This window comes from Sus scrofa, chromosome 17 (assembly GCF_000003025.6).
Source record: "Sus scrofa isolate TJ Tabasco breed Duroc chromosome 17, Sscrofa11.1, whole genome shotgun sequence".
In the NCBI taxonomy this organism is placed as follows: domain Eukaryota; kingdom Metazoa; phylum Chordata; class Mammalia; order Artiodactyla; family Suidae; genus Sus; species Sus scrofa.
In genome coordinates this window covers 45522574-45550437 of record NC_010459.5, presented here as the reverse complement: position 1 = coordinate 45550437, position 27864 = coordinate 45522574, and the positions used below count along the sequence as shown (strand labels likewise).

The window sequence follows — 27864 nt, the reverse complement described above, 5'->3', positions numbered from 1 at the left end:
AAGACAGGAAAAGCTTTGATATCATGGGTTTTCTTTTGCATATTCTTTATCAGACCTTTCAACAGGACTTCTACCACCGCTAAGGGAAAGAAATCCCAGGTCTGGAGGCAGAGAAGCACTTTTGTCCTTTGCAGCTGATGACGGTGGTGTGATATTAAATGAGGCTGCAGATTCAGGCAGGGGCCAGCAAAGGATGGTTTCTGTACATGGAGAGAGAGGGTGATGTGATGAGGCTGAGCAGTAGGGGGATGAGAAAAGGCAATGGCAGTATGGACCAGGTGTGAAGCTCGGCCTGGTGCCTTCTCTGCTCTGTGTATCCGCTCTGTGCCCGTGGAGATGCACTTGAACTTCAAAGCTCTGATTGGTTCTCTTGCCCCTCCCCTTTAAGGATATAGTCACCTGCTGCTTCTGTGGACAGACCAGCATTTCGTAGTCGAGCCCCAATTCCGTACCCTGCATCTCTCTCAGTGTCACCTCGAGGGACTTAGAGCCCGTAGCATATGCACCGTAAAGTCAAATTGACACAACTCACTGTAAAATGGTTGGGTGGTGGATGGCGTGGTGTATAAGGAGAGGCTTTAAAACACTGTCAGCCTAGACTTTATTATCTTCCAGGTGCACGACTGTCTCATTCTTTACAAATTTGATTTTTACTCCATGAAAACTGCTTTTATAGGGCAGGAAGTGGATGTGGAGGATTTATTCTGTGCCGGTTATTTTCATGTGTTAGTCCATTGACTCCTCCTGATATTTCCGTCAAGTGGCTCTTTCCCTCCATAGTCCAGGTGAGGAAACTGAGACACAGATGGTGAAGCATCTGGCCCAAGCCGACCCATCTTTGCAAAGCTGGGATTTGTGTTTAGGTTTGCAAGACTCCAAAGCTTTTGCTCTTGCGGCCGCTTCATAGCATCTCTTCATGCTGCAGGAAGCAATTACAGAGCCATGCCCCGGCATTCATTTTTCCTACTTAGAATGAGACATGGCTGTTTACTTTCTCGGGAAGGAAGATTGAAATCAATGTAACTAGCCTTATTAACTTTTTTAAATAGGGGGGCCTGCAGATGCCAGTGTCTTTGCTGAGAGCACCAAGCAAATATAAAAATCCAATTTGCTTGCCTTAAAAAAAAAAAAAGGAATCTCCTCCAGAGTTTAAAATTCAAAGCTGTAAATGAAGAGCCGATGAGATGGGGGTAATGAACCAAGCCTCACACACAAGGATATATTTACCCATATCTCTTTTGTCCGCAGGTGGCTGTTCCTTTGATGAACACTACAGCAACTGTGGTTATAGCGTGGCCCTGGGGACCAATGGGTTTACCTGGGAGCAGATTAACACGTGGGAGAAACCAATGCTGGACCCAGCAGTCCCTACAGGTATGTGACCAACTGCATTTGAGGCAGTAGCTTTTCCGATGACTCACGGGGCAGAGCTTTCTTCTGGATTAAGCTGGATTTAATCGGGAAGGACAGTAGATAACTTTGTTGGTAGTGAGTTCCCCATCCTCAGAGGTATGCAAACCAAGGCTGAGTGAATTCCTCAGGATATGGTAGAAGTCATACGACATCTGTATTCAGAAAACTTGAGGATTTCATTTAACTTGGAGCTTCTAAGCTTTAGCTACACGTGAGGCGTCATGGGGTTTTGCTTGAGAACCTGGTAGTGGGATTTTAGGGGAAGAAAGAGCTGCTCAAGAATTTGAGGTCCTTTCTTTCCTTTCAGGCCACTGAGACACAGCTTGTATGTAGACAGGGAAACTTGTACAAATTCAAATATTCATAAAGTTAATATCCCGACATCCTAAACACCAAGTTTGACTGATGGGGCTGAAGGCCTCGTGTACATTCCTGCTGAAGACCAGCGTGAGGTGGGCCTGTGCGTGAGGTGGGCCTGTGAGAGTCACATCCACCCAGGTTGGGAGCATCATTTGCTTTAGTCAGTTCTCCAATTCAAATGCTAATCCATTCTGGAAACACCCTCATAGGCACACTCAGCAGCGATTTCCTACCAGCTCTTCGGGCACCCCTGAGCCCAAATTGACACACAATTAACCCTCACACCGTGGATGCCTCAGCCACCCCCATGACTTCAGTTGCTGTCAGACAGCTCTTATGAACCTGACCTACATGACCCACTGCCCCTTGTCCACTCAGCTGCTCTGTTTTTCCAGGATGTCACTAAGCTGGGGACAGAGAGATGCTCCGAGATGTCCAGGTGAACATGTGGCCTGTGTGGCCTTGTTGACTTTGAGTTTGGCTCCCAAGCAGGAGGCTGGGGGATGGATGGCTCTATATAGTTCCTACTAAGGGCACAAATTGTTTGTATACCTTTCTCTTGCATATAGGCACAGGCCCCGGGTATTATAAAGCTTTGATATGGTACAGAACTGAGTGTTTCTGATCCAGTAGGATCTTACTTTATGTGAGCTGAGTCACCAGCAACTACACATGCCCATTAGGAAAGTGACCTTGGGACTACCTCCATGCCTGGGGTCCCATCATAGTTGTAAAAAGGCTAACTTGGAGTTCCTGTCGTGACTCAGTGGTTAACGAACCTGACTAGCATCTGTGAGGACATGGGTTCGATCCCTGGCCTTGCTTGGTGGGTAAGGATCTGTGTTGCTGTGAGCTGTGGTGTAGGTTGCAGATGTGGCTCGGATCCCATGTTGTTGTGGCTGTGGCTGTGCCTCCAATTGGACCCCTAGCCTAGGAACCTCCGTATGCCACGGGTGCAGCCCTAAAAAGACAAAAAGACAAAAATAAAAATAAAAGTAAAAAGGCTAACTTTACTGTCAAAAATGTCTTGGTTCACATGATAGGGTCACTCATTCCATGAGAAACCCCAGGAGTGCCGTGCACCTGTGCCACAGCCTCCTGCCTCTGCTGCGCTCCGCGTGGCCATCTTAGCCCTGGGCCAAATTAATTCAGATCTTGTAGTGTGTGTGTGCACATGGTATATGTGTGGTGTGTGTGTGTGTATGATATGGGTGTGGTGTGTGTGTTTGGTGTGTGGATGTGGTGTTTGCATGGTGTGTGTGTGGTGAATGTGGTGTGTGGGTGTGTGATGTGTGGGTGTGTGATGTGTGTGGTGTGCCTGTGTGTGTGTGTGTGTGGTTTGCACATAGTGTGTGTGCATGTGATGCGTGTGTGTGCATGGTGAGTGTGTGTGGTGGGTAGTGTGGGTGGTATACGTGGTGTGTGTGCACATGGTGTGGGGGGTGTGTGTGCATGTATATGTGTTGTGTTTGCATGTGTGTGTTTGGATGCACACAGAGGCCCTTTCGGCTCATCTTTAGCCCACTGGAAGCCCTGTAGGCTCACGCAGGCTTTCCAAGCTCGTCGTCTCCCAAGCTGAACCCTTGATTCATCTCCATCTCCTCCCACTGTAGTGTCCCTTGTCTCATGAGGTCACTTCATCACTCCAGTGCTATTCCAGAAACCCAGGGGTCACACTGCTTTCTTCCCCCTCTTCCTGTCAGTGACTCCATCGTCCTGCCCCTTTACCTCCTGAGCCCACGGCAGGTCTGCTGTGTCTCTCTGCCACCACTGCCCTGATGGCGAGCGCCATCAGCTCTCACCCGGGTCCCCGGAACACTTTCCCACAGGCTTCTTGGCTCCCTCTTTTGAACTGAACTCACTCTCCGCACAGAAGCTGGAGATCGTTCTAGAAAGGAGGCATAGTCACTTTAGCTCTTCCCTTCATTGCTTCACCCAGCATCTGCCTAGAATCTTTGGGAGGCTTTTCTCGTGCTCTGAGAGAGAAGACCAAGGCCCTGTGGTGGCCTCTGAGGGGTCCAGCTTCCCCGGATGCTCCCCTCACACGGGCATCTGTCAGTTCCCTGGATGCTCCAGACCCTTTCTGGCCTCAGGAACGCACGTAAGATCGACACTCTCCATAGAAGCTTCTCCTCTGTCCTGTTCCCTTGTCTTGCCCTTCCTGTCTCAGCTCTTCCATCACTGTAGGTGGGTGCTTCCCGACGCCCCAGTCTGGGTCAGCTCTTTCTGTCAATGTTCCCCACTGCGTCCTGCACTTTACCTCAGGAACACACATCACAGCAGATGTTACTTCTTCCGTGTACGTTTTCTCCCCAGATGAGAAGTTCCATGTGAACGGGGACCAGTGACAATCGTATTCCTGTCTTTATCTTTAGTGTTTAATTCAGTGCATCATACACAGTATGTACAAAATACGATTTTGTTGGATGCATGCATGGATGAGTGGGCAAATGATCTTTCTCAAGGGCTGCTTTAATGAAGAAATGAATGATAAACATGACATGCCTTCGGGCCCTGTATTAACAGATGGCCCATTTTAAATATTTGCCCCATCCTTCCACTTTCTAGATCAGAAAACCAAGGTTCCCAGCAGCCAGGTGACATTGCTGCTTTTCCCACCATGCCACTCCCTCTCCGGGAAGGAGCAGCTCTCCCTTCTAATCCTAATTTTCTCAGCCCCTCATTATGGCACAGTGTCATTTCATAAATATTGGAGTGTGCTAATACAATCTTCTGAGCTTTTCTAAATAGAGGCATTTGATAATGATCACTGAAATTATTCTGTCATGATGTGCCTGTGGATTTCAGCAGCTCCGGGTGCTTCTTAGGCAGAGAGGCATGAAAGCAAATTTGGATTAGGCAAAATTGTTTGTTCTTCTCATGAGCAAAGGCCAAAATCTTCCTCTTCCTTCCATAAAGGCAGCAGTTTCCATCCCTTTGGAAATCTAGTCTGAGTGTATTTATTCTGATGTGCCACAGCCTTTTTACTGGTCTCCTTCCATGTGACAAGCTCTGAGCTAGATTCTGAGTCCGTCAGCCGTCCACTGGGCACTGCCCTTGGTGTGTAGGATGCAACGTGAATGCCTCGCCATGGTCGGCAAGGTCCTGCATGATCTGATGTCTTCTCTGAGCTCCTTTTCTTCTCTCTCAAAATGCTCCAGACACACAGGTCATGTTTCACTTCCCTGGACACGTCTGAGGCATTGTGGCTCAGGACCTTTGCACATGCTGTTCCCTCTCATTGTAGAGGTTTTCTCCTCTTCACCCAGCTGGTTTCCTCAGGTCTCAGCATCACGCCTCCTCCGGGTGATGTCCCTCCTTAGTCTAATGAAAGACGCCCTTGATCTTGTCACTCATAGCTTTCAAAGTCCTTGTCATAGATTTGTCAGCAGCCAGCTTATTCCAGTCCTTTGTCATAGCCGATGGACACTGGGCCTTCATCCATCCCTCTGCTTCACTTTCCTCACTGTTAACACCGAACCAGGGTGAGGTTAAATGGGCTGATGTCTGTGCGAGTATAATGTGCCTGCGCGTAGTAGGGCTTCATCCAGGGTGGTTCCCTTAAGTTCTTTCGTGGTTCTCTCAGTCTCTGGAAACTGTAAGTCAAGTCCACCTTGGAACCTTTTCACTTTCTTCAAGCTTACCTGACCCTAGATACTGCTTTACACAGGAGGTGTGTGAACCTTCTAGCAGGAGGTCTGTTGTGGGTCCTTGATGGGCCCAGAGAAGCTTTTCAATACCCGGGATGTGTGCTTCCACGAGCGTGGGCACCTCCTCCATCTTGACTGTTAATTTGCTGCTTCCCACAGCCACTGCCATACTCCTTCCAGCATCTCTCGCCATGGGACAAGCCCTCAGGCTGACATTCCAGGCTTCAGACTTGGTTTTGCTCCCTCTCCCCTTCTTTACTGGGGCTGTTACAGAGGATGGGGGTTACTGCACCCACAGACCCTCTCTCGAAGCTTCCATCTTGCCCATGGAATGAACTGGAGCCACCACTCTGCCTTCCCCGACCTTGGCATGAGTTTTAACGTGTCCACCCTGAGGTCCAGCCGGGGCCCAGTGGGAGGGCTCTGGAGGGCTGAAGGGAGATGTAAGTGCTCTAAGTATTCTTTTAAAAGAGCTGAAGCCAGAGGCTGGAGGGATGGGAGGTTTTATTCTATTTGCTTTTGATACTTGTAGGATGTTAGGTGTGGGAAAGAAGTAGGGTTGAACCTCAAGCCAAGGACCTGGGCGCATAAGAAATGCTGCATTTGCATCAACTTGAGTCGGAACCCGAGCCTCCAGGAAGTGAGACATAACATTGTAGTTGTTATTAGGTCTTCTCCTTCCCAAGTGGTCAATAGATGTCCTGGGACTTCAGCAGTGCATTCTGGTTCTCCTCAGAAGCCGGGTGTTACATTTTCTTGGGGTCCCTTTGGGTCTAGTGATTCTGCTGCTGCTTCTTCAGGCTTGGAACCCTTGTCTTAGTTGAGTCAGCCCAGGTGCATCACCCAGTGTCTCTTCGGGGTCCTTCTTCCTCCTCAAGTACTGCCATCGAGCAGTTTGGAGCCAACAGCTCCATCCGTTTCCTTTTCCTAGTGTGGGAACTTCTGTCTCCTCCCTTGCCCTCACAGGCACCCCCATCTTAGCCCAGCCCTTCTCAGACTCACAGCATCATCTCTTTACTAAGTTTAGATGTTAAAAAAAAAGGAAGAAAGAAGGAACTCTTGACTTCAAGCAGCTTCTTCTCCCCATCCTGCACATATCACTAGAGCAGAGGTCTGCAGAAAGCCTAGTTATTTCCCTGATTGGAAAGGACAGGTGTTGGGCAAAAAACAGAGAAAACATATACACATACAGACAGGAATATGTCAACCAATCAGGCTGCCACGTAAGTAGGCACAGATCCAGGAAGGTCCTGGGCTTTCCCTTCCTGCCACTGGGCCCTTGGCGGTATGTTCTGGCTTTGCTTCTCTTACTGATATTTACAGAGAAGGGTGGGGTCCGTTATGTGTTGAATTGTGTCCCCCAAAGAGTTAAGTGGAAGTCCTGATCCCTAGCACCTGTGAATGTGATTGTATCTGGAAATACAGTGTTTGCAGATGTAACTAAGCAAAGACAAGGTCATGCTGGTTACACTGAGTCCTCATACAGTGTTACTGGTGGGGAGAGGGGACACAGGGACACAGACACACAGGGGTGAAGGCCATGTGAAGCCAGAGGCAGAGATGGGAGTGAGGCATTTACCTGCCAAGGAAAGCCAAGGATTGCCAGAAGACACCAGAAACCAGAAGAGACAAGGAAAGTTCTTCCTTGCGCCTTTGGTGGGGGTGTCTGTCACTGCCAACACCTTGCTTTCAGACTCTTGGACTCCAGAACTGTGAAGGAATATGTTTCTGTTGTCTTAAGCCACCCAGCTGGTGGTAATGAGTTACGGTAACCTGGGGAAGCTCTTCCTGGGTAAATTACACATCAGCACCCTCACCTTTTCTGCATTAGAACTCACACCACAGTGTTGTAGGTATTGGAAGTTTTGCTTTCTTTCAAGAGAACTGGCATTTACTGTGTGATCACTTGAACCAAGAACTGGGCTAGGCTTTTTCCTATATGTTTCATCTCACATGCTGCCATTCCATGAGTTCAGAGATACTGTCTCCTTTTCATTTTTGAGAAAAAACAAACCCCAGCGAGATGAAGTGACTGGTCCAAGGACATGCTGGTTATGTATGAAAGAGGAGCTGGGTTTCAACCCCAAAATAGGGAAATATGTATGTTACATACATGGTGTTGCTATCAACTAAAATACCTTTTAAAATTATTTCTATGTATAGTCATTTTTTATGATTGCAAATTAATGCATATTCATTGTAGAGAATGTGCATAATAGGGATTGCTCTAAAGAGCAAAAGTCCTATGTGCACACAAACTTAACACAAGTATCTATTTTTCTATTTAATGCTATTTTTAAGAATTTTCCCATGGTGTTGTCTATTCCTCAAAAGCATGCTTGCCATGCCAAAGCAATCCTGAGGAACAAAAACCAAGCAGGAGGCATAACTCTCCCAGACTTCAGGCAATATTACAGAGCCGCAGTAATCAAGACAGTGCGGTATTGGTACAAAAAGAGACATACAGACCAATGGAACAAAATAGAGAACCCAGAAATAAACCCATACACCTATGGTCAATTAATCTTAGACAAAGGAGGCAAGAATATGAAATGGGAAAAAGACAGTCTCTTCAGTAAGTGGTGCTGGGAAAACTGGACAGCTGCATGTAAATCAAGGAAACTACAACACTCCCTTGCTCCATGCACAAAAAGAAACTCAAAATTGCTTAAATACTTAAATATAAGACACCATCAAACTCCTAGAAGAGAACATAGGCAAAACATTCTCTGACATCAATGTACAAATGTTTTCTTAGGTCAGTCTCTCAAAGCAATAGAAATAAAAACAAAAATAAACCAATGGGACCTAATCAAACTTACAAGCTTTTGCACAGCAAAGGAAACCATAAAAAAAAAAAAAGACTGCCTACAGAATGGGAGAAAATAGTTTCAAACAATGCAACCAACAAGGACTTAATCTCCAAAATATACAAACAACTCCTACAACTCAACAGCAGAAAAGCAAACAACTCAATTGAAAAATGGGCAGAAGACCTCAATAGACATTTCTCCAAAGAAGACATATGGGTGGCCAACAGGTACATGAAAAAATGCCCAACATGACTAATTATTAGAGAAATGCAAATCAAAACTACAATGAGGTACCATTTCATACCAGTCATAATGGCCATCATAAGTAAGTCTACAAATAACAAATGCTGCAGAGGGTGTGGAGAAAAGGGAACCCTGCTACACTGTTGGTGGGAATGTAAATTGGTACAACCACTGTGGAAAACAGTATGGAGATTCCTCAGAAAACTAAATACAGAACTACCGCATGACCCAGCAATCCCACTCCTGGGCATATATCTGGACAAAAGTTTCATTGAAAAAGACACATGCACCCCTGCGTTCATTGCAGCACTATTCACAGTAGCCAAGACATGGAAACAACCTAAATGTCCAATGACAAATGAGTGGATTAAGAAGATGTGGTATGTATGCATGATGGAATACTACTCTGCCATAAAAAAGAACAAAATAATGCCATTTGCAGCAACATGGATGGAAGTAGAGACTCTCATACTGAGTGAAGTAAGTCAGAGAAAGACAAATACCATATGGTATCAGTTATATCTGGAATCAAATATATGGTACAAATGAACCTATTTATAGAAAAGGAACAAACTCATGGATATGGAGAATAGACTTGTGGTTGCTGAGGGGGAGGGAGTGGGGTGGACTGGGAGTTTAGGGTTACTAGATGCAAACTATAGTATTTGGAGTGGATAAGCAATGACACCCTTCTGTACAGCACAGGGAACATATCTATATCTGTACCTAATCACTTGTGATGGAACATGATGGAAGATAATGTGAGGGAAAAATGTATATAAATGTATAAGTGGGTCACTTTTCTCTACAGCAGAAATTGACAGAACATTGTAAATCAACTATAAAAAAAAAAGCATGCTTTCTGTATGCTTTCTAGTTTTCTGTTCCGAGAACTGTTCATGGTTTTATTTAACCACCATATTGTTGCATGCTTAAGTTCCTTCTAGTTACTCACTCCTAAATCACACTGAGTGAGTGTTCTGGCATAGATCTCTGTGCTCATCTCCAAAGGAAGTTAGCAAATTGGCTTTCACCTGTCTGTCTATATTTCTATGCTCCCTTGTGTACCAAGTGTAGAATTGTTGTATCTTATTTTCTCAATCTGGAGAAGGAATGTCCACCACGTGTCAAACATGGAATCCTGGAAATTTGCCCATGAGCTGTTATTGGGAAAATGCTTTGTGAATTCTGAAGCCCTGAGCACGAGTCAGAAGCTGGGGATGGTCCCCTGAGTGCCCTGCATTATGGCTTTTAGCTCAGGGGATGGGGACCTTTTGGGGATGAGCAGGAATTCTGTTCTAAAGAGTAATCAACCAGAGCAGTCTAACCATTGACCAGTCAAGGTGGACATCAGCTGTCAAAAGCAAGCATAGGCTCTTCAGTGCCCACTGGATGGAGAGCAAGCCTCTTCATGCTTGTGCTGAACTACTGTTCTCTCCTTATAGGCTAGTGTCCCATCTTCCTTATACGCAACCCCAGTGCCTGGGATGTAGGGGGGTAGCAGTGAATGTTTTTCAAATGCATTGCTCTTATTAACAATTGAACATTTTCAGGTATGACCCCAGCATCTCTCTCCAGCCCCCTTTCCTGTCCTTTCCCCCTTCTCTGTAATCACAGGAAAGAGGCCTTTGTGCTTTTCTTTTCAGAGTTCAGCCTCCAAAGGAGGATCCTGATCTGGGGACCTGATCTGCTTCCTGATCTGGGGATTCTCTCATTGGATGGGATCTTGGTGGGATATGGAGGTTGCTGGTGGAATGTGGAGGTTGCTGGCAAGGAAGGAGCCAGAAATTTACCACCCCCACAGCACAGGTGTGGCTGAACCTACATGACCTGGACCCAGCCCCAGTTGGATCCTCTTGTCCAGGACTTAGCGTCTAGGAAGGATGAGTCAGCAGCCAGACGCCTGTCTAGCAGGTGTGTCCAACGGAGGGGTGGTGTCTGGGCCGTAGGAGGTTGTCCTAAAAGAGATACCTGGACCGCCTGCTTCTTGGTCCCCCAGAACTGCCTTAGTTTCTGCTGCTTTTTCAAGCCATCCTCCAGCTCCTTGTGCATGAGCCTCCCAATATTCTAGAACATTCTGATTTTTGAGGCAGATTATCTGAGTTTTTCTTGTTTTCAGTTACAAACCCTGAAAGTCATTCCATCATGCCTCTGGCTTGAAGGCATCTCCTGTTCCCTTCCTTCTCTTCAGAGAGGATGTCACCTCCTCCAAGAGGTCTTCCCTGACTCCTCTGATTTCTGTGGCAAGATTATGATGTTTTCACGGATTCCTCCCTAAGGCTGTGAGCTGCTTGAGGGCACAGGCTGCCTCTCACTGCTGAATCCCTTGTGCCAGCATGGGGTGTAGAACAGAGCAGCTGGTCTGTATACAGACTAAGTTGCCATTAGAATTATTAGCGTTAGGAAAGCCAAGAGCAAAATGATGTCAGGAAATTTGGGGGAGAGCCTGGAGATGCTGGGTGCACCTTTGGCTTTTTCACAGGCCCTGGGGCATCTGTAGCTTTCATACCTTGGGTGCTTCTCCCAGCTTGACAAGGGTCTGGTCCTTTGATGAGGCTGTGGCCTGGGGTTGTTCAGTTGTTTAATTCCTGGCCTGGGAACGTTCATATGCTGCAGGTGTGCCCCCCCCCCAAAAAAAGGCTGAGTTTGTGCATTAAATTAACCGTCTCCACCACTATAATTTTCTCAGGTATCACCATCAATCGACAAATTCATGTATATCATGGGAGAGAGAGGGAAAGAGAGAGCGAGGGAAGAGGGAGGGATGGAGGAGGGGAGGAGAGGAAAGAGGGCAGGACGGAGGCAGAGGTGGGGGAGGGACAGAAGAAGAGGAGGAGGAGGGGGGAGAGAGCACATACATATGTGGTAATAATGACAATAATAGTAGGAAAACTGTATTTATATAGTACTTATTGGGTAGCAAGTACTATCCTAAACAATCCTAAACCCTGTAACTATATTAGCGTATTTAATCCTTGTAACCATCCTCTGATGTATGTATTATGATCTACATTTTACAGATTAGGGAACTGGTGGCACAAAAAGGTTGAAGGACTTGCCTGGCTTATAATGGAGCTGGGATCTGCCTTTAGGAAGTGTGGGTTCTGACCCTGTAGTTCTTAAGTCACCTTGCTCTGGTGCCTCCTTACCATCCAGGTGGAGAGTAGATTCGTGGTTCCCAGACAGTTGGGTCCTCGGTCTCTTTTCAGACCACTGCGTTCAGATCTAGCATTCACCTTCCAGAGCTGCATGGTCTTCCATGGGATGGATGCACCATGAGTTATTTAACTGCCACCCAAGAAATGGGGAGGGAGGAGAAAAGATAAAAGCCAATCTATACACCAAGGGCTCAAATAAAAGCCAAGATCTCTGCCTCTAAACAGCTCTCAGAAAAATTCTTACAGGAGTTCCCGTCGTGGCGCAGTGGTTAATGAATCCAACTAGGAACCACGAGGTTGCGGGTTCGATCCCTGCCCTTGCTCAGTGGGTTAAGGATCCAGCGTTGCCGTGAGCTGTGGTATAGGTTGCAGACGCGGCTCGGATCCCACGTTGCTGTGGCTCTGGCATAGGCCGGCGGCTACAGCTCCGATTAGACCCCTAGCCTGGGAACCTCCATATGCCGTGGGAGCAGCTCAAGAAATGGAAAAAAGACAAAAAAAAAAAAAAAGGAAAAAAAAAGAAAAATTCCTACAAAGCATCTCATATTATGGGATGCTTTCTTAGGTACTGTGAACTAAAAAGTGAATTGGGGGAGTTCCCTTTGTGGTGCAGTGGAAATGAATCTGACTAGGAACCATGAGGTTGCAGGTTCGATTCCTGGCCTCGCTCAGTGGGTTAAGGATCCAGTGTTGCCGTGAGCTGTGGTATAGGTCGCAGATGTGACTTGGATCTGGTGTTGCTATGGCTGTGGTGTAGGCTAGCAGCTGTAGCTCCGATTGGACCCCTAGCCTGGGAACCTCTGTATGCTGCAGGCATGGCCTTAAAAAGTTAAAAAAAAAAGGGAGGGGGAGTGACATCAACTTGCAGTGACCTTAGTCAGTGCTAGTTTGGGATGATTACTGAGATAAACAGAATGGGTAGGAAAAGAGGCAAGGAAACTGAAGACAAGTTTAGTATCATTCTGGAGGAGATGCCCCAATAATGGCGAGTGCTAAGGATGGCTTGGAAAATTCACAAGACATCTTTGACTGATCAGATATCCACTTGTCAGATAAATGGGAAGACACATCTATTCTAATACCCACATAGCTTCTTGCCTTGACATCCAGCTTTCTGTGGCATCATCCCTGGATTCACCACGTATTGTATCCAAATGATATGCCTGAACTGAGGTGATGCTGGCCCATGTCGTCCCACTTAAAAAGTGCTTCCTCTTTTGACAAACCCAGAGATCAGTGGCCAATGTGACGAGTTTTAATCAAAGTTTCTATCATGTCGGAGAATGGGTCATAAACCACTGTTTTTTAACTAAGACATGGTATTCCACTTACTGGATGATGTCCTAAGGGTTTTAGGTGTTTTTGACTCATGTAATAGGTCAACAGCACTGTGGGCTGGGTGCTGTTATGACCCCTGTTCTACACGTGAGGAAACCAAGGCCCAGAATGTTGAGGAACTCAGCCCAAAGTTCATGGTAACCTGAGGAGCTGAGATGTGAATCCAGGCAATGTGGTTCTAGAGTCGGTGTTCTGAACCATTGCCTGTTTTTGAGGTAATATATTGTTTTATGGAACATGCAATTTTAAATATGTGTAATGAGATCATGTCTTAGACTCCACAGTATTAATTTAGATACTATTGGGCTAGTTCATTTATCTGCTGAAAATCGTGTATACTTGAAGTCACCTGAAAACTCTTTTGGGGGGTCTTCTTGCTGGGAGAATGAAATGGATGCCCTCTGTTGTATCACTGAGGGTTGACCATCCTACTGGCTTATTGAATTGACTAAGCCCATCAGAGGACACCTAAATGCAAATGTAGCAAGGGAACATCGGGGATGCCTCATGTATCAGAAACATCTCAGTGGACCAGAAGGATGACTGCTGTTCCACCTCCTCTGTCTCCTGCTGCTTCCACCTCCGCCCCTCCTGGGCCAGCCCAAAGGGAAGGTCATGGTGATGCCTGCCTGGAGCGGTGGGTGTGTTTTCATGAACTGTTCCTCTGATGGTGCTGTGGCTCCAGGGGCTCAGGCTCCTGCACATGAACACCTTGTTTTTGAATATATGGGTTGCCTTGTCTTTTGTCTCTTTTAATGGCTGCACCTGCAGCATAAGGAAGTATTTAGGCTGGGGTCAAATCAGAGCTGCAGCTGTAAGCCTGCGTCACAGCCATGGCAACACCAGATCTGAACTGCATCTGCAGACTACACTGCAGCTTGCAGCAACACCAGATCCTTAACCCACTAAGCAAGGCCAGGGATTGAACCTGCATCCTCACAGAGACAATGTTGGGTCCTTAAGCAACTGAGCCATGATGGGAACTCCAGGGTTGCCTTGTATTTAATAAGGAAAGAGGCTTTCCTTATGCTTTGACTATAATAGACAATTGAATTGTAATTATGTATTGTGAGAGATTTGGTTAGAAAAGGAGATTGTAGTTTAATATAAATGTAGTCGTTTTGGGGGGTAATTTAGTGAATTAAGATGGCTGTGTGACTTCATGAAATAGGGTCTAATAAGCTGGAAAACCCAATAATAGATCCTAGTCCAATAGGATCCTAGTCCTCTCGATTGGACGTCCTAGACCTGCAGTGTCCAATCGAGAGGCCACTAGCCCCCCATGGCTGTTGAGTACTTGAAATGTGACCGGTCCTTTACATGCAAAATACATACTAGATTTCAAAGACTTAGTGTGAAAAAAATGAAAAACAGCTCATTTATCATTTTTATATTGACTGCATGTTGAAATGCTTATATTTTAGATGTACTGGGTTAGATAAAATAGTTTATTAAAAATTAATTTAACTCATTTCTTTTATTTTTTTAATGTGCCTTCTCAAAAATTTAAAATTACGTATGTGGCTCATGTTACATTTCTTTTTTAAGTTAAAGTATGGTTGATTTACAGTGTTGTGCCAATTTCTGCTCTACAACAAAGTGACTCAGTCACACACACACACACACACACGCACACGCGCGCACGTATGTATATATTCTATTTTTTTTTTTTCAGGGCTGCACCTGCAGCATATGGAAGTTCCCAGGCTAGGGGTCGAATTGGAGCTATAGCTGCTGGCCTACACCACAGACACACCATATCCGAGTTGCGTCTGCGACCTGTGCCACAGCTCACAGCAATGCTGGATCCCTTACCCACTGAGTGAAGCCAGGGCTTGAACCTATGTCCTAAAGTATACTAGTTGGGTTTGTTACCACTAAGCCACAATGGGAACTCTGCATATATATACATTCTTTTTCTCATATTATCTTCTGTCATATTCTATTTCAAGATATTGGATATAACTCCCTGTGCTATACAGAAGGACAGAGTTTGGCTTAGTAGATGCAAACTGTTACATGAGTGGAGAAGTAGCGAGGTTACATCACATTTCTCCTGCTCAGAGCTGTCGTAGATGATCAGATTTTTATTGTGCCAGTTGTCCTCCTGCCCACGGGGATATCTCCCTTTGATAAAAATAAACTTGTGTTTATTGAGTACTTATTATGTGCCAGGCATTGGAAAAGTCTTTTCTCCTTTATAGTTCAGGTCAACCCTGTGTAGCTTAGGTGCCATTTTGTTCCATATTTTGCAGATGGGGAAACCGAAGCACAAAGGGATTAAGTCACTTGACCTCAGGCACTGAGGGGTGAAATGGCAGAGAGCGGATTTGAACCAAAGCAGTCCAATTCAGTGGCTCACACCCATGTCTCTCCTTGCCACCTTTTGTCTCACTGACATGGGACGTTTGTTCCTACCTGGCTTTGCTGAGTTGACCTTCGGAACCTCTGGAGACTTGGGCACATCCCTCACCCCCCTCAGGCTCTGTTCTTCTTTGCTTTCTTTGCATTTCCCGACCAGAAACGTGGTGGGGCTGGGAGGGGACCCATTAGTTAGCCTGGCCCTCTGTCGCTTTGGTAGGATGATGTCCAAGAGCACTGCCACTAACCTGGGCTTTGGGCATCTTTTCTCTACCCTCTCCTGCATCCTTTTCTGGGAAGTAGGTCTAAATGTAAGGAAGCCTGCGTTCTAGTTCTAGCTTTGCCCTTGACATGCTCTGTGACCTCAGGCCCAGGACCATTCCTCCCTGGCCTATGTGTATTTACCTTATATATAAAACCAGGAGTCAGTCTCCTCTGATTCTAACATTCTTTGATTTGTAAATTTATGATTCAGGAAGAAAAGGAGACTTTTAAAGAGATTTTTTATTTTTTTCTATTACAGTTGACTTATATATGTTCTGTCAATTTCTGCTCTACAGCAAAATGATGCAATCATACATATAGATACGTTCTTTGTCTCAGATTATCCTCCATCATGTTGCATCGCAAGTGATTAAATATAGTTCCCTGTGCTATACAGCAGGGTCTCATTGCTTACCACTCCATACACTATCATTTGCATCTACTAACCCCAAACTCCCAGTCCATCCCACTCCATCCCCTCAGCAACCACGAGTCTGTTCTCCAAATCCATGAGTTTGTTTCTTTTCGGTAGATTGGTTCATTTGACATTTTTAAATGTAGGAATTATGTGATACATTGACGAAATAGAACGTCTGTGCAAAATCCTGTGGTCCGAGCCCTCTGATCTGCCTACTGTCAGTCATGGCAGCTGCTTCTGATTCCTGCACAGGGAACTTTGTCTTCATGAGTGTGGAGAGGGGGCACAGAAAGATGCATCTGCCAGGTGAGCTGATAGTGCTTTGTTCTCAGCCTCATGGAGCTGTAGTGATTTACCCCACGCCTCCTTCATATCATGGGTGCATCTTCAGATTTTATTTTTCCACAATTGCTGATTAGTGAGACATTTCATCATTTACAGAAATTTATTTTTTCCTAAAAAAAGACCTTCCAATCCTCCCCTACCTCCTTCTTGATCTAGCATCTAATCTTTCCACTGTGCTCTGTGTGAACACATTATACTTCTGCTTTGGAAAGCAACAGGTACTCAAGTAAATTATTTTAAAAACTTTCCTTGAACCTTCTGTGTCTTTTAAAATTGCTTACTTACCTAAGTGTTCATCATGAAGAAACTCACGTAGCACTTTCTCAGAATTTTAGTCATTACTTGTTATCAGTGAAGCAACATGTAAAAGCCACAGACAAGCAAACGTATTAAGAATCTTGACAATTTCCAAGTTAGAATAAGATTGATAGGCTGGAAGAGCTGTGCGGGTGGTAGCTCCAGGATCTGGGCGTAGCACGCGGGGCACTGCTGCCATCTTGAATTGGGGTGTTGTGCACAGCGCCTGTGCACATGGCACACCGACCTGAGGTGTCATTTGCAGCTATTTTGCACCAGGGTCTCTGGTCTGACCATCCCCTATGAGCAAGTGCAACTAGACGAAGCACAAAAGAAAAGAAATTAAAAAAAAAAAAGATCACTCAGATTCTCTTTATAGTTCCTGGGAATTGTTAATGGGCTTTGCTTGTGACAAAAGAGCTTAGAAGAGTGGGAATGATGCAAAATAGCAAGGTACCGGTTCCAGTACAGTGTGTGCTAAGTGGGGAAGGACCTTTGCGTGCTTTTTAGGTGGAAGAAGTGAATGGAACGTGTACTTGGAAATCAGGCTGGTCCGAGTTCGAATACCTGGAGCTGAATGCCCCAGTGACTAGCTCTCTGATCTGGGGCTGGCTTGGTAACCTCTGGACCAGGGTCAGGATTCCCCAGGAGGATGAGAGGAGCAGCAGGCCGGGAGCAGAACTGGCAATTCCCACACTGCAGGGGGTGGGCCGAGGACCAGGAGCCTGAGGAGGAGATGGGCCCTCTCCAGGCTTGCTGCCTGGGGCGCCCCTTCTTTCCAGCCTCCTTCCTTCCACTTTATCTGCTCTACTTTTCTGTCCTTTGCATTATTCTTTCCTTTGCTGGAGGGACCACCTGGGTGTCAGAATCGCCTCTGCACCGCCAGACCCTGCCCCAGGCCAGGCCTCTAGAGAGCTTAATGCAGAAGAGCTGTATGAGCTGTACGTACTTTTGCACTTACCATCCCTCTTTTCCCATCAGGTATAAGCTCCATCAGGCCAGGGATCACCTTGCATGTTCATTGCTCTGTGTGCTCAGGCCCTAGAACTGGCCCTGACACCCAGTAGGCCCTCGGTTCATATTGAGAACATGAATTTAGCGACAATTGAAATATTAAGTAAGCTACTTGGAAATAGGATGAAAGAAATAGAAAATTAGAGATGGCTGAAACACAGGCTTTTGGTTCAGAGCACTGGGGTTTTAGGAGGCCCAGATGAATGAGATAACGTGAAAACATGGAACAAATGTGTGGTGTGTGGGGACATGTTAAGTCCTGTCTGTGCCCCCTGTCCTGGGCCTGCTGTGTTGCTGGCCTGCTGGGCTGCTGACCAGCTGCATGGCCTGAAGCAAGTTGCTTAGCCCCCCCAGGCCCCAGTGGCCTTACATGTAAAATGTAGGGTCCTGATTAAGTAACATCCCCGTGACTCTAATGCTAAGCATACAGGTTCTATAAGGCAGTTCTGTTCCCTCACGGTTTGTTCCATTAATGCAACCAGGGACCTCAAAAAATAGGAGCAAGGAAAGTCTGAAGCATACGTGGGAGTGAGGCGGGATGGGGTTAGGGAGGCCGCCAGGGCAGATGGAGCACGGCAAGCCAGTGGGCCACCCCTAGTATAGTTCCAACCTTTGAAGAATAAATCTCATTTTTCTTTGCTGGGTATTAGCAACAATTAGAAAGTGCATTGAATACCCATGACGGAGGAAACAAGTGTCTAACTTGAACCATTTCAAGCGAAATGTCAGCTTTACAATCCTGATTTTAAGGCCTTATACTAAGTGTTTAGGCTTTGCAATATGAAAAATAAGAACAGGAAGGTTATTTGCTCAAATGGAAAGCGTTCCTGCATTTAGGATGGAACTTTAGTGATATCTGTTTCTAGAAACGCACATGTGCACGAAGTTCATAGGCGCTACAGCCAGAGGTACGTGTGGGGAGGTGCTTAGAGCTATTCAGTTTCTCTATAGCTCTGGGTTTTCTTTAACTTATAAAATGAAGGTCACGGGATTGGGGGTTGTGTAGACGAAACGAGATAATGTGACAACACGGAATAAATGTGTGGTGCGTGGGTACACGTTAAGTCCTGTCTCTGGCTCCTGTTCTTCCTGTTTCACCTGGAGCTCACCATGGGGGCGTGTTACCCTGTCTCTACTGAAAGAAGACCCGGGGCCTCATCAGGCCTGAGTTGTGTGTGTGTACGTCCTGATTAGATGGTGTGGCTGTGACACTGATAACCCCAACTGGCCTTTGAAGCCCTTAGGCCTTTTATACTAAGAATGTCTCTTGGAGGTCCCTTGTCCAGCGTGCTTTCTTGGTCCTTGAGTGGCCGGGCCTGGCCCTTTAACCCTGGCCTGGGATGGGGGAGCCTACCTGAAAGGTCTCTTTTGCCAAGGTCAGGAGAGCCAGACGTTGCTTGGGAAGGGAGCCTGATTCTGTAGGGAAGGGTCAGGATCAGGACTGAGGGGAGGCATCCTTTGCAGCCAGGCGGCTGGACCCGCTTCCTGAACCCACTTCACCTCCCGACCCTGCAGTTCCTCCCGAGCCCTTCTTCCCTGCCTCACGGAGAGCTGGCAAAGTGGGCTGGACCCCAGGAGATGCCACCTCAAACTGAAGCAATCACCTGTGAGTCTGATCTAGGTGTGACCTTGTCTCCTCTGTGCCACTCAGATCCCTTCGGGCAAACCAGCTCTTATTCCTCTTTCCCCATCTGTTATAATTAGAGGGTGGAAGACAAGATAAGAGTCTTGGCCTCACAGACTCATCTACTGCTTTCATCTTATTTAAGAGATGAGTTTGAAAAATGTGTAAGCTTTGGGGGCTGGGTCTTATCAGTGAGTTGTAAAATTATTCATTAAGTCAAGAGCATGTGTGCCTTGAAGTCTGAACATCACTGTAGGCTCATCTTCTGTTTTCAAGGGAAGAAAACATCCCCAGAGAGGGATCCCCAAGCACAAGGCTAGACCGTGCTTCCCCACTCTCACATTGAGATAATCACCAACAGAGGTGCACGTGGAGGGACCCTTCACTGGGGGTGTGAACCCTGAAAGTCAGCATTCTGCAAGGTGGGCTTAAGGAAGTAGGTCTCGTCAGTGGTCACAGCTGGCGTATCAGATCTGCACAATTTTTTTTTTTTTTTTTTTTTTTTTTTTTTGCTATTTCTTGGGCCGCTCCCGTGGCATGTGGAGGTTCCCAGGCTAAGGGTCCAATCGGAGCTGTAGCCACCAGCCTACGCCAGAGCCACAGCAACTCAGGATCCGAGCCGCGTCTGCAACCTACACCACAGCTCACGGCAACGCCGGATCCTTAACCCACTGAGCAAGGGCAGGGACCGAACCCGCAACCTAATGGTTCCTAGTCGGATTCGTTAACCACTGCGCCACGGCGGGAACTCCCAGATCTGCACACTTTTAAGATCATGCCTACTTCTTTTCTGCAAGCATAACTGTAGGGCTTCAGGCTTTGCCAGAGCTTGGGCATTGCCACATGGGACCATGGACAGAGCATGGGGTTTCCTATCACACGTATCCAGGTTTGAGCCCAGCCTCTGCGGTTCACCAACCTGTCACTGTGATGACTGAGGACCTCTCTGAACTCAGACGCTTCTTCTGTGAAATGGGAATGGGAGTACATGCCTGCCTCACCCTATTGCTGTAAAAAAAATCAAAATCCTAGGCGTGAACGTGGTTTGTGAGCACAGCATCCTCTGTATGCGTTAGTGGTTGCCACCGTTATTGTGACCTTGATGAGTAGCTGGGCCCCAGCTTCCTGCTACAAAGAAGTGGAGTTTTCTCAGCTAAAAAAGACCACCCTCTGCTTAGCCACCCAGCCCTCCTGAGGGCGGATTAGAACTGTTGTGGCTGTAAACCCAGCCGATATGGGCTGTAATGTAGTAAATTATCACTTGTTTTGCAGTCTTGACGAGAAAAATAAATGCAATTACACTCATGAATGTTGAAAAATGAAGCAAAGCAATGTGGATCGGCACATTTGAGGTGCTTTTCCAAATGAAAAGCTGTGTACAATGAATGCTAATGGGCTCCCTCCCTCCCCTTCTTGGCATATGGTGCAGTGTGATCTTTCTGAATTAAGGGAGCAGCTGTGCCAAGGGCCCTCGCCACAGGAGAGGCGGCCCTGGACGGCCTCCACAGTAGGAAACCCAGCAGGCAGACTCCAAGGTCCAGACCCAGTCCAGACCCTAAAGCAGGTACCTGGGTGATCTCAGACCTGATTCTCTGCTTAGGGAATCTGGCAGCTCTCTGCAGTTCTTCGGTCATTCTGTGCTGTGACATTCCCCGAGCACCTACTGGGTGCCAGGCTTAATGCCGGTAGCAGTCGGAATGAATCTCACATGTTCTGCTCTCCCGACCGACCTCCACTGTCACCAGGCCTGATGGGCATGAGATAGACCTCTGCTGGCCAACCTGGTGGCTACCAACCCCACAGGGCTCTCGAGCACTTGAAGTATAGTCAGTCCAGATTGAGATGTGCCTTTGGGAGTTCCTGCCGTGGGGCAGTGGAAATGAATCCTACTAGGAACCAGGAGGTTGCAGTTTCGATCCCTGGCCTCACTCAGTGGGTTAAGAATCTGGCATTGCTGTGAACTGTGGTGTAGATCGCAGACCTGGCTCGGATCTGGAGTTGCTATGGCCGTGGCATAGGCCGGCAGCTGTAGCTCTCATTAGACCCCCAGCCTGGGAACCTCTATATGCCTCAGGTGCAGCCCTAAAAAAAAAAAAAAAAAAAAAAGCAAATTGAGATGTGCTGTAAATGTAAAGTGCACGCCACATTTTAAAAATGCGTGTGTCTATATCTATCTATCTATCTTTCTATATATACATATATGATCTTGTTAAGTTTTTAAATTGCTTACATGTTGAGAACACACTGTTCTAGGTATATTGGGGTGCAGAAAATACATCTCAACTATTCTTTTTACCCCTTTTTTACTATGGCTACTAGAATATTTTAAAATACCAAATTGTGACTTGCACTCTCTTTCTATAGGACCTCAGTGATCTGGTGCCTGCTGACCTGTTTGTTCATATCCTCTACCACACCCCCTCTGCTGGTGGCCCTCCTGTCAGTTCATCAGCCACCAGGCTCTTTCGTGCCTCAGGACCTTTGCACTTGCTGTTCTCACTTCCTGGAAGGCGCTTCCCCAGTGCTTTCCCCACTTAAATGTCACCTTTTGTGACAAATGTACTCTGGTTATCCTTTCTAAATACCCATCCCCCCACCATTCTTCATCAAAACACTTTCCTAGTCACTGTTATAATATAAGGTATTTTATTATTAAATAGTTATTTGTGTATTTGTTTTCCAAGGAACTTCAAGGGGGCAGGGAGCTTCTTTGTCTTTTTATTTTTTCCTGTTCTTATCTCAGTGTCTACCACAGCAATTAGCACATAGTAAGTATTCAATTTTTTAATGCATGAATGAGTTGTCACATTAATGTCACAAAGGAGAAAAATGTTTGGATCATTTTGAGATGTTGCAAAGACATTTGAAAATACTCCATGGTGGGTCCTAATTTATCAGCCCATTAAGGAAGGTCTGGGTGAGAAGCGTGTGGTTTGTGAAGGGTTGGATGAAGAGTTTGGTGAACTAGAGGTTGGATCAGAATTAAGGGAATTAACATGCATCGTGAAGCACCCTGGGACTGCCAACAGCAGGGAGCTGTTCCTAGCCCTAGGACGGAAGGGCAGTGATAGAGAATGGTGTTATAAGACTGCTGAACAGGCTATGGAAGAAGACAGCCACCATCAAAATTCATCCCTCCCACCTTCTGGTCTTCTGCCAAGACCTACCATTGGCCAACTCAGCCAGAAGCAGAGGGTGAGGAGGCTGGAAGGTGTAGACCACAGAGTTCAGACTCTCAGAGAACAGATAGGGGTGGAATGCACGGAGAAGAACTCTCAACCCGAAAAGGCATGGAGAGCTCTTTTCTTAATGTGCTGGAGAATGTTTATTCCAAACCAACAACCCGTATCCTAAAAATATAAGGCTGCATATGATCACTAAACTTATTTAACATTCATTCAGGGATTTCTAGTAACAGAATTGGAAGTGTAATTATGGGAAAGGAAAGAGAGAAAGTTATTATTTGCAGAGGATATTATTAACTACCAAAAACCCAAGAGAAATAAGGGGAAAACTATTAGAACCCATTAAAGGAGTCCAGTAAGGTGACTAGTTAGGGAATAAGTATATAAAATCAACAGTTTCCTAAATTCTGGCAATAACCAGTTTGAAAACATAAGAAGATTCATTCTACAAAAGCAACAAAAATATAAGAGGCAGAAGAATTAAGTCAAGAGGAAATATGAAGGACATTTAGAAGGAAGCTATAAAGCAAAACTGAGAAACTAAATGGGTATATCTCATTCTTACATAGGAAGACTTGGTTTAAAGCTTGTCAATTTAATTTAAATTATGTAATGTGAATTACAATGCAAATTTATAAGCAATTTTATAAAATGATTTTAAGGTTTAGCTGGAAAAATAAATGGTCACAGATCGTGAAGATGATATTGAGAGAGAATGAGAGAGAATAATAGGCGGAAAGCTTAGCAGACTATTTCTAAGGTTTAGAAATATATTCTGGAATTAAGACCAACTGAATTAAAGCCCAAATAGCATATAACAGGCCAAGAAGAGATAGAGTGATAGAACATAATATGTTCCTAAAAAGAGAGATGTGTGTGTGTGTGTGTGTGTGTTATAGGTAGACTTAACATATCCAATTAATGAGATAAATGAAATTGTAATGATAACCCACCAGGGAAGGGTGTGGGCCAGGAGAGGTAGGTCCTTACTTTATACTATATACCAAAATTTATTTTATTTTATTTTACTTTATTTTATTTTATTTTTAATTTTACAGCCGCACCTGCAGCATTTGGAAGTTCCTGGGCTAGGAGTTGATATGGGGGTGCAGCTGCCAGCCTATGCCACAGCCACAGCAATGGTGGATCCAAGTTGCGTCTGCAACCTGTGCCACAGCTTGAGGCAACACCAGATCCTTAACCCACTGAGCAAGGCCAGGGGTCAAACCTGCATCCTCACAGACACTGTCAGGTTCTTAACCCACCTAGCCACAATGGGAACTCTGTACCAAAATATATTTTAGATAATTGTAATACATTCCAGTTAAGTGTAAAAATTTGAAATCATCTAAGACACATGACTCATGTAAATCTTTAAATAATCTTTGGGAGTAGGACAGTTTTCTGAAGTAACCATTTAAGTAGAAGCAATAAAGAAAAATATTTATGTGTTTGTCCCTAAATACCATAAACAAAATAAAAAGATCCACAGCGAACTGTGTTCTTATATTTGCAATATATGTACACAAAACAAATGGTTGATATCATCAATAGTGAGAGAGCTCTTCCAAGTTGATATGAAAAAGACAAATGATCCATTGGACCTATGTTCTGAGAAACAGGCGGTTATAAGTACAAATTACAATATTTAGGGAGGACAACTTAATATCTTTCAGAGACATAAAGTGTGCCTATCCCTCATCAGAAATTTTTGTTTTTGGGGAGGGAGTTCCCATCATGGCTCAGTGGTAACAAATCCGACTAGGATCCTTGAGGATGAAGGTTTGATACCTGGCCTCGCTTAGTGAGTTAGGGGACGGGCGTGCCTTGAGCTGTGGTGAAAGTCACAGATGTGGCTCAGATCTGGCGTTGCTGCAGCTGTGGTGTAGGCTGGCAGCTGCAGCTCTGATGTGACCCCTAGTCTGGGAAACTCCATATGCCATGGGTGTGGACCTAAAAAGCAAAAAAGAGAGAGACAGACAGACAGACAGAGACAGAGAGAAAGGAAGGAAGGAAGGAAGAAAGAAAAAAAATTTTGTTTTGGGGGAGTTCCCACTGTGGCTTAGCAGATTACGAACCCGACTAGTATCCATGAGGATCTGGGTTCAATCCCTGCCCTTGCTCAGTGGGTTAAGTATCAGGCTTTGCTGTGAGCTCTGGCATATGTCACAGATGCAGCTCAGACATAGTGTGGCTGTGGTGTAGGCCAGCAGCTGCTGCTCTGATTCAACCCCTAGCCCGGAAACTTCCTTCCATATGCTGCTGGTGCCACCCTAAAAAGCAAAGAAACAAAAATTAAGAAACCTTTATTTTTGAAACCGTATTCCAGAGAAATAATCAGAGATAAGTGTAAAGTGAAAATTCTGGGCGTGTGACCTATGGCACTTGACTTCCCACAGTGTCCACCTCTCCGTCCACAGTATAAGAAGTAGATCAGCTTGCTTTGCAGTGTGACTATGAGACTCATTCAGGATGACTTGCCTGGGGATGCTGTGGAGCTCTGGAACTCTGGGGAGAGGGTGTGTGTTCCTGGTTAACTTGGGGATGTTGCATTTCCCTGCCTTCCCTTCCTACTTCCGGCTCCTCAGACACCATCAACTGGGGCACCCCTCATATTTCAGCTCAAGGGGGAGCAAAAAGAGAGAGCTCTGCCCGAGTTAAGCCAGACTGCTCTAAGGATGGATTCGCAGCTTAGTGTAATAAGCATTGAGTTCATACCAGCTACATACAGGACAGGGCTTGTGGCAGATCGAGAGTATCAAAGACTCCTTGACCACACTTTGTTACTTTCCTCTAATCTGTCTTGTCAACGAGGCTTTGACTTTGTCCCCCCACCCTCATCCTGTCTTTGACCTGCCTAGCCCAGTTTTAGCCCCAATTCCACTAAGTCGGTATGGTGAGAATTTCATTATCCTTTGATATCTGATCACCCTCCATCTCTGATAGATTCCTCATCCCTCACCCTTGATATCTGATCACCCCGGCTTGCCATCAGCAAGAATCCCATTAAGCCAGTTTAACAAGATCCCTCCCGCCTTCTTGATGTCTCATCTTAGTAAGTTTCTATCCACTGGCCCCCCTCACTCTGCTCCTTGGCTCTAAATCCCCAGCTGTCCTTCCTATGTTCAGAGTCAAGCCTGATCTTGCTCCCCATTGCCATACTTCTATTGCAGTAGTCTTGAATAAATTCTTCCCTACAGCTTTAACAAGTGTCAGGGTAAATTTTTCTATGACAGTGGTTACCATGGTGAGTAAATCCCAGCCTGCCCAAAGGGAGCTTTGGGTCTAATGGGTAGACAGCGAGGCAGACCCATGATCAGCTGTATCAAACAAGAGCTCCTTTATTCATTACCTCAACAAACATGGGTAATGTCAGGCATTGGGGGTACCATTCTGGGCAAGATACTCCAGTCCCTGCCTTCATCAAGCCTACAGTCTGACAAGATGGAGAGATAATGAACATAAAGAGAAAAAGTACAGAGAGGGAGTGGATTCTTGGTTTCTGGGGCTGTGGAGGAAGAGGGGTGAACAGAAAAAGCTTCCTGCAGGAGATGGCATCTAAGCTGGTTTCCATTTAGTTTAACCTTTGCTTATGGGCTGCAGGTGTCCATAGGTTCAGAGCCTTGTAAGCACATGTGTGCATAAGTCTGATGATGGCTGGCTCAGGAGCTAGCCTGCAATGTGCAGAATGTGGGGAGGAGGACAGCTGAGGTTTCCAGAGGCAGCCCAGCTGAGAGGAGACACGGGCAGGGAGAGATTAACCTAATAGGATTTCATAAAGACCACTTAACCATTCCTGAGCTCGAGGGAAAAATAGTTATGAGCTGAGGGTGGAGAAATAGCCAAGAATCTGGCAACTCTGCGAAAGCTTGGAGAGAAAAGCTGACAGGCAACAGACAGAACAAGATGATGCTTGCAAAAAGGTTAAAAGAATAGACAAGGGGGAAAAAATACACTGAGAGATATGGATGGAAATGGCAGTGCATTACTCTAACTTGGGGACACGCATTAAGGTAATTCCAGCTCTAAGAAGGAGCAGAGCCAGGACTTATGCATTATCCACGTCCCCCTGTCAGGGAACTCCTGGAATGAGATGTGGACCATGGAAAGTCAGAAGTGGCTTAAAGAAGGCATGCGTGAGTCTAACAAACCCGAGGCAGAAATGGAATAGCAATAGCCCTAATCCATCCTCTTTGCAGGTGGTAACTGAGACCCACAGAAAGGACATGACTTATCCAAAGTTACTCAGTATAGAAAGTGGGAGAACTGGGAAATTGGAACTTCTTGGCTGCTGGTGGGAACACAAAGCGGTACAGCTTTTGTGGAAGGGAGTTTGGCAGTTCCTCAAAAAGTTAAACGTAGTGTTACTTGCATGACCCAGCGATTCCAGTTCTAGGCAAGTCCTCCAAAGAATTGAAGGCAGATACTTGGATTTAATCCTCTGTGGATGTCACATTGGAGCTTCTAGTCCAATGCTCGTTCCATTAAACCCCAGCTGCTCCCTCAATCTTCCCTGCTCTCTCCCTCTCTTCTCCCCTCCTTTCCCTCCCACTCTTCCTCTCTCTTCTGTTCTATCTGTATAGGGGAGAGTTGGGTGCTAAGTTACTCTGCCACTTGATAAATACGCGACCTTGGTTTCACTCTTCCATCTTTGACTGCAGATGAGTGTCTTTCAGGCACTGATAGTGTGCACACTTTGCCAGAACATGTTTGGGGACACAGATCTGGTACTGATGAGAGGACAATCCCCTCCCTGCATGCAGACCTGGGGGGCTGCCCAGAGCTGATGCAGCTCCAGTCTTGAAATAACTATCGTGTCCTCTCACCTTTTAATTGCTTGTCTCGGAGAGTTCATAGTCTCTTCCATTTTCCTGGGATTACAAAGCACTTGTCTTTGTTTCCTGGAATACCTCTTTTTCTGGAGTCACTCTTTTTTTTTTTAAAACTATGTTTGCATGTCTAATCCACTTTGTGGGGGACACAAGTATTTGGTGTCATCTTATGCTAGCTTTCCCCCCCCTCTACTTGGCTGTATATTGAAATGGGGCCTGTTACATGATGGTGTTACTTGATTCAGATTGAGAATGCTGCATTTTCTCTTGCTACTTTCCCTGTTGATTTGGGCAGAGTTTGGCTCTTGCCCTTATGGGAGAGGGAATTAATGGGATCTTAGAAAAACCACCAGGAGCCCTGCCTTTAGTCTTTGTCTCTAAGTTTATTCAAAGTTTTACTCGGGGTCAAACTCTGCTGAGTTGACAGTAGAGTCTGTTCCTGGAGATGGAGGTGGGGGTCCCCCAAAGCTTCTATTTGCTTTTAAGTCAACTATGTTCATGAAAGGTCTTTCTGTTTCATGGGCTTTTATTTTTTCATTTTTCTAGCCT

The 27864-nt window shown here is 45.8% G+C and overlaps 1 protein-coding gene across 13 annotated transcripts in view; it reads left to right on the top strand.

Annotated features, from left to right (window-relative positions):
* Positions 1 to 27864, top strand: part of PTPRT (protein tyrosine phosphatase, receptor type T) — a 1163284-nt gene that overhangs the window by 330385 nt on the left and 805035 nt on the right. For all 13 annotated transcript variants that reach the window (XM_021078123.1, XM_021078122.1, XM_021078115.1 and 10 more), the window contains exon 2: positions 1249 to 1374. In XM_021078123.1, coding sequence (XP_020933782.1) covers positions 1249 to 1374 — 126 coding nt within the window. The remainder of the gene's footprint in view (positions 1 to 1248; positions 1375 to 27864) is intronic.